At 43.7% G+C, this 10,301-nt stretch overlaps 1 protein-coding gene across 1 annotated transcript; it reads right to left on the reverse strand.

Annotated features, from left to right (window-relative positions):
• Positions 1-1,839: 1,839 nt before the first annotated feature.
• Positions 1,840-3,098, reverse strand: LOC120098771 (40S ribosomal protein S20-like). Its single transcript, XM_039098461.2, has one exon. The coding sequence runs from the start codon at positions 2,246-2,248 to the stop codon at positions 1,889-1,891; it is 360 nt and encodes a 119-aa protein (XP_038954389.1). The 5' UTR covers positions 2,249-3,098; the 3' UTR covers positions 1,840-1,888.
• Between the last annotated feature and the right edge of the window lie 7,203 nt (positions 3,099-10,301).

The following is a 10,301-nucleotide window of genomic DNA, read 5'->3' on the forward strand; positions in this document are numbered from 1 at the left end:
CTCACACAAGCTAACGTCACTTAAGAGGAGGGACCCTCAATTAAGAAAGTGCTTCCATAAAATGGGGCTGTGCTGTAGAGCATTTTTAAAATTCCTGATTGATGGGAAAGGGCCAGCCCATTGTAGGAGGGGCCATCTCTGGGCGGATGGTCCTGGGCTTAGTAAAAAATCAGTCTGAGCATGCAGAGCAGGAAACAGCACCTCCACATGGTCTCTGTATCAGCTCCTGCCTCCAAAGTTCCCGCCCTGTCTTAAGGCCCTTCAGTAATGGACTATACTTGGAAGGCACAAGCCAAATAAACCCTTTCCTCTCTGACTTGCTTTGGTGATGGTGATTCGTCATGGGCAATCAAATCTTACCTCATTTTTCTGCGTTTTTGCTGTTCTTTTTATGTGTATGGTGTGTGTGTGTGTTTGTGTGTGTGTGTGTGTGTGTGTGTGTGTGTGAGAGAGAGAGAGAGAGAGAGAGAGAGAGAGAGAGAGAGAGAGAGAGCAGCATTTCTCTGTGTAGCAGCCCTGGCTGACCTGGAACTTCCTCTGTAGACCAGTCTGGCCTTAAACTCACAGAGATCCACCCGCCTCTACCTCCTGAGTGCTAAGATTAAAGATGTGCACACCATGCTCAGCTTTTCTAAGAAATTTGAAAACTGCTTTGACTGGAACATGTGTTTAAAAATAAAAGTTTTGGTGGGGTTTTTTTTTGTTTATTTTGCTTGTTTGTTTATTTGTTTGTTGAGATCTCCTCTGTTTAGCTTTAAGTGGCGTGGAACTCTATGTAGATCAGGCGGGCCTGTCTCTGCCTCTCAAGTATTAAGATTAAAGGTGTGCACCACCAGGCCTGGTTAAAAATAAATTTTATTAGACCAGGTGATGATATGCTATATTCATATAAACAGTTAACTAATAGAACTATTAGTTAAGATCAGCAAAGTGGTTCAGCTGGCAAACGTGCTTGCCATCCAAGCCTGATGACTTGAATTTGATACCTAGAATCCATGTAAAGGTGGAAGGAACAAACTGTCTCTGTAAAGCTGTCCTCAGACCTACACACGGGTGCCATGGCACACACTGACCCAGACATACTCAAAATACTAAGGCTTTAAAGAGAAGTGTCTTTGTCAGTCAGCATGTATTATGTAATTTTGTTTAAATTCTTTCTGTACATTTAAACCTCACAACTTAGCACTCAGGAAGCAGAGACAGGAGGGTCTCTGTGAGTTTAAGCCCAGCCTGGTCTACAGAGGGAGTCCAGGACAGCCAGGGATAATATACAAAGAAAAACACTCAATCTAACACATGGTTGCAAGACATGATAATATGTGACTATTTTTAATAACTGGAGTTTCAGGCCAAAAAGCATGGAGTCTTGCAACACCATCCTAGCTCTCCCCAAAGCTAGGTTTGGTCTTCAAAAAAGCAGATTAAAGAGACAATTTTGAAAAGCAGAGAAAGGATATTTATTCAGTGTGGCCGCACTGGGAAGAAGAAAAAATAAGAGACTAATGATCTGCATGCTAGTTTTCAGGGTAGTGAAACAAGCTTTGGACTTATACAGATGAAAAGTCGGGACACAGGGAAAGGATGCATAAACACTGCTGGTCATGCTGTCCCAGTTCTGGTTTTGCAAAGTGGACCAAAGAAATCCTTATTGCTGTCATCACATCCCGTGAGGGTATTATTCTGGTTCTTACAAGACGATCACTTCTGATCCAGAGTCCTCATCAAGAAGATGACCTATCTTTTTTTTTTTTTCTTTTTTTTCGGAGCTGGGGACCGAACCCAGGGCCTTGTGCTTCCTAGGTAAGCGCTCTACCACTGAGCTAAATCCCCAACCCCCTATCTTTTTTTTTTAATTTAACAATTAAGTCAATTTATTTAAACAGTTGACTTAGGCATCTGCAATGGTGACTTCAACCTCCACTCCTGGCTCAATACTGATGGAAGTAATCTGTTTAACAATCTCAGAAGGACTATGTAAGTCAGTGAGTCGCTTGTGAATTCTCATCTGGAAACGATCCCAGGTCTTGGAACTTTCAGCGCAAGGTGTTTTTCTGGTAGTGATTCTCAGTGTCTTAGTGGGCATGTGCACCAGTCCTTTCGCTTTCAGATTCTTTTCCTTTGGGCCTCTGGTCAAGTCCGCACAAACCTTCTCCAGCGGCTTCTCATTGTGGCTAGTGAGCGTGATTCGAATCCAGTGAATCACCACTTCGGGCTCCACGGGAGTCTTCCCGGTATCTTTAAATGCCATGGCTGAGGCGCTGCTTCCTGACCGACTTGTTCCTCAGCAGGAGCGAACAGAGCAGACAAAGCGCCACAGCACGCACCACCAGGTCTCAGAAAGGACGAAGACGACCTATCTTGCAAGGTCCTGCTGTTTTAGAAGCCAAGGTGATTCAAGACAGAGGAGTCTAGGCCATGACAAGTTAATAGTAAACAATGTCTGGTGTTTTCAGTTATTTTAAAGGCATTTCTCGAATGCTTAGACCCATCTGTTGCTACTTAAAGATTTTAGTCATGACTTGGATATAGCTTAGCAGTTAAGAGAAACTGTTGCTCAATCTTGAGGTGAACTTTGGATCACAACACTCACATCAGGCAGTTGACATAGCTACCTGTAACTCCAGCTCTAAGGTATCCAATACTGTCTTCTGGATACGGATACTTGAGTACACTCATAGAGACACAGAAACAGAAACACACGAGCGCACACACACACACACACACACACACACACAAACACACACACACAAATAGTTTTTAGAGATGGTAGTGATCCCGCCCAAAAAACTACAACAACTAACATAAAATAGCAGTCACAGTACAGTTAGGAGTATATGAACGTAAGGCTAGAAAACGTTAGCACCATTAACAATTCTAGTTTGTGGGACACCGTCTTTGTCAAGTATTTTTCTAAGCTTTGCATTCTAGAAGACGTACATACAAAAAGAAGCATAAATACACTACATACAAAAGAACCCACAACTTTACACCACCAGCTACACTGGTGCTTTTTAAAAGTGTTTTCATTAGTGCATACTAATTATGCACAAGTTTCACTAATCGACCTTTCATACTCGTACACAATGTATTTCAATCACAGTCACTCTCCCCCCCTATTATCCTCCCCATCCCTTCCCACCAATAACCCTCCTCTTCCCAACTGGCAACTCTTCCAGATCTTTCTCATCTGTCTTCCAGATGGGTTTTGTTAGGGTTGTTACACAGACATGGGTGGGTTTGTTTACAAGGGCATGGGCACATTACCACTGAAGGAAATGTCTCTTTCTCCAATCAATCATTAACTACATATAAATCCTCAGGGGGAGGTGGACCCTTCCTTTTTGATGACAGAGTGTTTATGGGCCCAAAGTCGTACAGATAACCACTCAGGCTGTGAGATCGGCAATGCCACAGCCACCTCATGCCTGGAAGGCAGCATTCCACACTGCCCCTCACCCCTTCCTCCAGCTCCGGTGTCCCTGAGCCTTGGAGGGGTGATACCGATGTCCCTCTTAAGTCTGCGTCTGTTGTATCTATCCCATAAGCTTTTGATATATTCTATCCTCGTTTTCATTCAACACTAAAATTTAATTTTCTCATTTTTTTTTTTTAGCATTCATATCCACTATCTACTTTGTGGATTCTCTGTAGTTTCTGTTGCTTTCTGGCTTTTATCCCATGATAGTCAAATAGAATTGCAAAACGTGATCTCAATTTCTCTGTACTTGTTCAGATTTTTGTCCTAACGTATGCTCAATCTATTTCAGAGATTGTTTTACAGGCCCCTGAGAAGCGTGTTCTGTGGTGTGTGGATGGGTGTTCTAATCTGTTAAGCCCATTTGATCCATTTGATGTCATTTAACTCCAGTGTTTCTAGTTTTTTCATACATATAACCTGTCTATTGGGGAGAGCGGGCTAAGTCTGTGACTCTGTCTAGCAGTGTTTGCTTTATGAAGTTGGGTTCGTGTGTTTGGTGCATTTGTTTAGAATTGTAATGTCTAGAACAAGTGCTCCCATCATCGGTACAAGTGACTTCCTTTGTCTCTTCTGATTAGTTTTGGTTTGGAGTTCATTTTGTGAGATATTAGAATAGCAAAGTCTAGTTTCTCCTAATTCCATTTCCTTTGAATATCTTTCCCTTCTCCTTTTGTTCTAAGACAAACTCTGTCTTTGGTGGAGTTGTGGATTTTGAAGGCAGCAAATAGGAGATATGCTGGGATTCAAGGTGTAGACCACTACCATCTGGCTTAAAAAAAAAACAAAAAAACAGGGGTTGGGGATTTAGCTCAGTGGTAGAGCGCTTCCTAACAAGCACAAGGCCCTGGGTTCAGTCCCCAGCTCCGAAAAAAAGAAAAAAGAAAAAAAAAAAAAAACAAACCACAAATCTGCAAGCCTTCCTCTTTTTGATTGGGGAACTGAGACCACGGATATTCAGGAAAGGGGTGTATTGATCCCTGCCAGTTTGTTGTTGCCAAGAAGTGTCTATTTCCTTGATCCTCATTTGTTTATCTACTCTCGTAACATCTTTTACTTTTCTCTCCTGTATTCTCTTTATGTGTATATCATTCCCCACAGTCTCAAGGGTTCCTCTCCTAGTGTGCTTTGTAGGGCTGGCTGGCTTCTTGTTCATAAATACCATTAGCCTGTTTTTTTTTTTAAAATCATGGAATGTTCCTGTCTCTCATCATAAGATAGTTTTCTGGGGTACAGTAGTCTGTGTTGGCAGCTGTTGTCTCTCAGAACTTGAAATACGTCCCAAAAGCACCTTTGGGACTTTTAATGTTTCTGTTGAAAACTAAGCTATTATTCTAATGATCTTGCTTTTACATGTGTCTTGGTGTTTTTCTCCCCTGAAGCTCTTGATACGCTTCCTTCGTTTTGTATATTCAGTGTTTTAACCTTAATATGGTACAGATTTCTTTTCTGATCCCATTTGGTGTGAGTATGTCTCTTTCCTCACATTTGGGACACTTTTTGCTATAATTCTTTTCAGACTTCTCTTTATTAAATTCCATTTTCACACATCAAGTCCTTTTCCTCATTTAGCCTTATATTGTCTTGAAATCCATTCGGATTATGCGTGTCCATGCTTGTGTCTTTGAACACGTATATCGTCACTCTTTGGATCCTTTGGAATTTCTTCTGAACTATTCCCACTCAGTGTCAACACTCTGGGACTGGTAGATGTGAGAGAAGCCATACTGCCTTTTTCACTTTACCTGTGTTTTTGCATAGAGACTTGTGGGGCTCTGGCAAACGTCATGGCTGGCAGAGAAACAGTACAAAAGCAGGAAGAAGGGAATCCACTTCAACATGACGTAGTTAGCTGGTGTTGGCTCATACTTCTATAGTCTAATACCAGACAGTTTGTTTTAGATATATATGTTATAATTTGAGGAAAAAATGTTTTCTGGTGACAGTTAATTCCATGTGTACAATAAAGCTTAGAGCGTGACTTCACTGAAACTCTTTTGAAAAGTACATGTGACCCCTACCATGAAGATGGGTTCTATAGTTTCAGTGCCTAGGATCTGGCTTCCTTTCAGTCCTACAGATGTGTAGAGGTCACTAGGCTATAAAGTACATGTGACATCTCTTCTAAGGAGAGTTCTATTGCCTGAAAAGATGTAGGTCTAGGGAGGGAGAGTCTGGGATAAACATAATAGTGTGGTGTGACCCCATAAACAGAGCAGATCACCAGGCTATTAACAGCATCCACTTCCTGCCTCCTGGGTGGAAAACAGGTATACACACCCTAAGTGTTGCAGTTCTGAAAGGAAAGTCCTCCCTTACAGAAGTGCTGCTTGGGTAAGAAACTGAATGGAAGGTGGGGCTTATATAGGATTTCTTAGGGGTCAGAGCTTTCCAGGGTAAGGATCCGTGGGATTTCAAGTCCTGAGCTTGAGTGAGCTTAGGGATTGGTGGGATATTTTTTTTTTGGTAGGGCAAAGCTTAGCTACTCTCCCACCTTGGGGCTGGGAATGAATGTTCAAGCTGACAGAAAACATTAGGGCCAGGGCTGTTAGGGAAGCCTGTGGGGACTAGGAGCTTGGCCACTGGAGATCCTCAGGCCTGGGGCTGGCGCTTTTCCTGCCTTGGAGATTTATAAAGTTTACATGTGGAAATCCGTGATAACATTCGCCATTACAAGATGGTGCTGGCTTCCACTGTGCCCCACGTGGAAAGCCTCGATAACATTCACCATTACAAGATGGCACTGGCTTCCGCTGCGCCAGTCCGACTTCCTTTCAGGAAACTAGCTGTGTGCGCATGTGCAAGAGTGTGTTCGCGCCAAGTCTTTGCCCACCCGGGGCGTGCCAATGAGATCATGGGTAAGCGACCAATCAGGCGTGGACACGCCACATTAGGGTGTATATAAGCAGCACCATTCTGGGGCTCGGTCTCTCCCTCTTTAAGATGCAGTAAACGCTTTGCTGCAGAAGGATCCTGGTGTCCTCGAGTCGTTCTTGCTGGCGAGACGTTAGGCGCGCGACATTTACAGACTATACGACGTTTACAAAAGGAGTTAACTGTCACTTGAGTTGGTGTGAACAGCCAACACACATCCTTTCCAATGAAGAGAAGGTGTCATCCTAAGCAGCACAAAATCCATCAAAGCTACAGCTGGCCCTTCCCTCTCACCCGAGCCTACAGCCACCATAAAATGTCCCCAGAGGATCTGTCAAAAAATGTCAGTATCTATCAAAGTAGCAACACATCCGCTTGCTGCTGTCATCAGAAGCTGCCCATGGTGGTGATCCCTTCTTTCCTACCTCAACCTCCTGCCTTCCTGAAATACCTCTGCAGGAGCTGTCCCACAGGAGCCATCCACAGTGGCAGTAACTTCTCTCCATTTCCCAGAGCAGCTCCAGAGGTGGAGCCTCAGCCAAAGCCGCCTGCATCCAGGAAGGACTTCACACCCTTACCCATGGGCCTCATGTAGGGAAAGCGAACAAAACCTATCAGTGCCTGAGCAGGAAACCCACCAATCCTCAATCTGGAAACCTCTGCCCTGACAAGCTCTGCCCTTTTGTCTAATTCCTTGATGTCTGCTCCTGGGAGCAGAAGGCGGCAGCCATCCCTGGATTTGTTCCTCCACATCCTGGACTCTCCAATAAATCTCTTTCATGAGATTTACTGCCTGGGGTGATTCATCAGAAGACACCAAGAAGCAGAGAGAAACGAAGGAGTGGGGCCGAGCTCCTCAGCTCACTGGGGGATATATATCCTCCCCTGGGAGCCGCAATGCCTTTGCTGAGGAGGCTTCATCTTGGAGCTGTGTGGTTCCTGGGCTCTCGTGTCTCAGGATGCCCTTTCACTGGGACACTCTCCCACCTCAGAGCTGTGTGGTTCCTAGGTCCTCTGTCTCAGGATGCCCTTTTATTGGGATCTTTCCCCCTCTGAACTGTATGGGTTCTGGTCCCTGGAAACCATACCTTCCATCGGAACAGAAACACTTACGATTAATATATTAGTTACCGTACGTGTGGCCCAAAGTAAGAAGAAAATACAGTAAGATTAGGTGATGAATTAGGTGAAGAGGAAGAGAACATAAATAGTAGAGGACTACAGAGGAAAGAGTAGGGGAAGAGAAGGGAGTAGACTCAAGAAAGAGGTAAAGATAGGCTGTCAGTTAACACAAATAACACTGCCTCTCTGGAGACTGAGGATCAGAGACCCTGCACACCGCAGGCCAGAATGTGTTCACCGGGAAAGGATAAAGTGAAAGGAAACGGGAGCAGGACTGAGGGGAGGCATACAGGACAAGGAAGAGCAGGGGAAAGCTGGCTTCCTAAAACGGCATGGGCATTAAACAGTGTAGGTGTGGAGGAAGAGAGAGCCGGACTGAAATGTAGGACATAAAAAGAGCCTAGATCGGTTGTTGACTCTCATCTGGATTCTCTTACATTCCATTCCTCAGTCCTAGAATTCTGTTTACAGCTTGCACATTCCTCTGCAATGGGAATATTCCTTAAGGTGATCACATTACCAGCACTGACCTAGTTAGTGGGCAGCGTTTCACAGACAGATTGCCAGGTCTTGTCACACCTCTGCCAATTCCTTCAGGACACTGGTTGCAAAGGTTAGCCCTGCCTCTGTGTAGCTGTTCCCACTGTCTTGTATGCCACTAAGAGTCTGTATGTAGGTTCTTATGTTTACTTTAGTTCCTAACAGGTTTTCAGTTCGCTGAGTGCTAGCTACACAGATCTGACTCAAATGTTTGCTTTTGAGGCAGGGCCTCATGCATCCCAGGTTTGCTTTTACTCGCTACATGGTTACTATGATCCTTAACTGATTCTCCTGCTTCCACAACTTGAGTGTTGAGATTACAGACATGCACTATTATTATTCCTCGTTTGTATGGTGCTGGAAACATTATCCTGGGATGCATCCATGTTAGGCAAGCGTTGAAACCAACTGAGGTACACCTCCAGCCACTTCCCCACAGAAGTCCTTAGTGTGTCATCTTTGAGAAACTTTTAAAAAATTATTTTTATTTTATGTGGATGAGTGTTTCATCTACATGTATGCCTGTGCACCAGCATGCAGTACCCATAGAGACCAGAGGAGGGTGTGTGATCCCGTGAGACTGGAATTATAGAGGATTGTGAGCAGCCATGGGCATGGTAGGTGTTGAATTGGATCCTTCGGAAGGAAGAGCAGCTGGTGCTAACATCCGCAAATGCATCTCTCCACTTCCCAAAAAAGTCCCTTTAAAAAAATGTGTGTGAGCATGCATGGATATGGTGTGCATGTGGAGGTCAGAAGGTAGAATTTGGGAGTTGGTTCTGTTCTCACTTGTGGGTTCCTGAGATTCAAACTTAGACCATAAGCCTTGGGGTGGTAAATGTTTTTAGCCACTGAACCATCTTCTTAGCCTGAGACAATCTTATTCTCACAGAATTACCACTCCTGTCCTACTGTCTTGGCTTGGCTATTATATTTGCCCTTATTGAGGGGTATCTCTCCTGAGAATCTCTTCTGTTCCAAGAGTCCCTTAGGATCTCAGTACTGTCAACCAAAGTAAAGGATATGGACACAGGCTTTCATTTTTCTTTTAAATACCTCGTGGAGTTGAAATAGTTATTTTGTTAATTAATTAATTAATTAATTTTAGCAACACCAGGTCTAAACTATGGTACCAGGGTTTGAAACAAGGGACTGACACATGCAAGGCAAATGCTGTACTGCTATTCAAATTTATTTGAGGATAATCTTGTTTGCTTCCAGTTCAAACCAGAAAGGCTCAGTCATCCATCCAAACTATGCCAATCCAAGAGATAAATAAAAATGAGAAGCAGAGAAGAGAGATTTATTTAAGAGGGCTTCATCGGTAAGGGAAAGAAATCAGTCCAGCGAGTTACTAACCTCCTGCAAAGTTAACACTACATGTGTTCTAGCTCTTCTCCTGTGTTTTTCTAAACTAGAAGTTGGTAACAGGTGCAGGGTTTTGGATTAGACCCTTCTAAATGGGGCCAGGCTGTAAATAAATTCATTTCGCTTTACCATCTTCTGTTTCCTAATTTCCTTGGAGTATAAGGAATATACATGCTTGGTGAACACTGCTTGCCATGGAATTGCTCCAAATATCAATTTTTAAAAAACTTTATCTTTAAAAAGTCTTTTCTCCTCAACTTTCTGGCTATGCCTATGATCTGTCATATCATATCTCTGATCTTCACAAGTACACATTAAAACGACTTAAAAGTGAATAATATGCCTGGTTAGAAAAGAGTGTATTAAAACATGGAAACATGTTATCAGCATCCAAATAACCGGTAGTTTTTAATGCATATATATGCATTTTATACACACACATATGTAATCGAAGACTGAACCTTTGTATTCTATTTTTTTGCACAAAAACTCTGCTGTTAAACCATGTACAGTCCTGATCTACACACTAGCATGTTTAAAATAGTCAACAACAAGAAAAACCCCCAAACCAAAGCTTGTTAGGCCGCAACCGATGCCTTCGGCCTGGCGTTTTTTGATGGGGACTATGAAAACCCTAGGGCAACTTCTTACAAAGGCGCGGGGGGTGGTGGTGGGATGCGCCGCGGGCTTGGAGGTCTTCCAGCTCTCGGATGCCTACGTTATTCCTATGGAATGGCCCTCTTGAGATACAGGCCTTTCTACGTGTCACCGAGAGTGAAGGAGAGTCTTTAAACCGCCTCCACAGCTATAATACAGCCAGGAACAGATATAAGCAGCCGGGCTAAATGACCCGCCCACCAGGCTGCCGGAAGTTAAGCCTCCAAGGAGGGCGTCGGCGCCTGCGGATGATGCCAGAAGTCGC

This window comes from Rattus norvegicus, chromosome 1 (genome assembly GCF_036323735.1).
Source record: "Rattus norvegicus strain BN/NHsdMcwi chromosome 1, GRCr8, whole genome shotgun sequence".
In the NCBI taxonomy this organism is placed as follows: domain Eukaryota; kingdom Metazoa; phylum Chordata; class Mammalia; order Rodentia; family Muridae; genus Rattus; species Rattus norvegicus.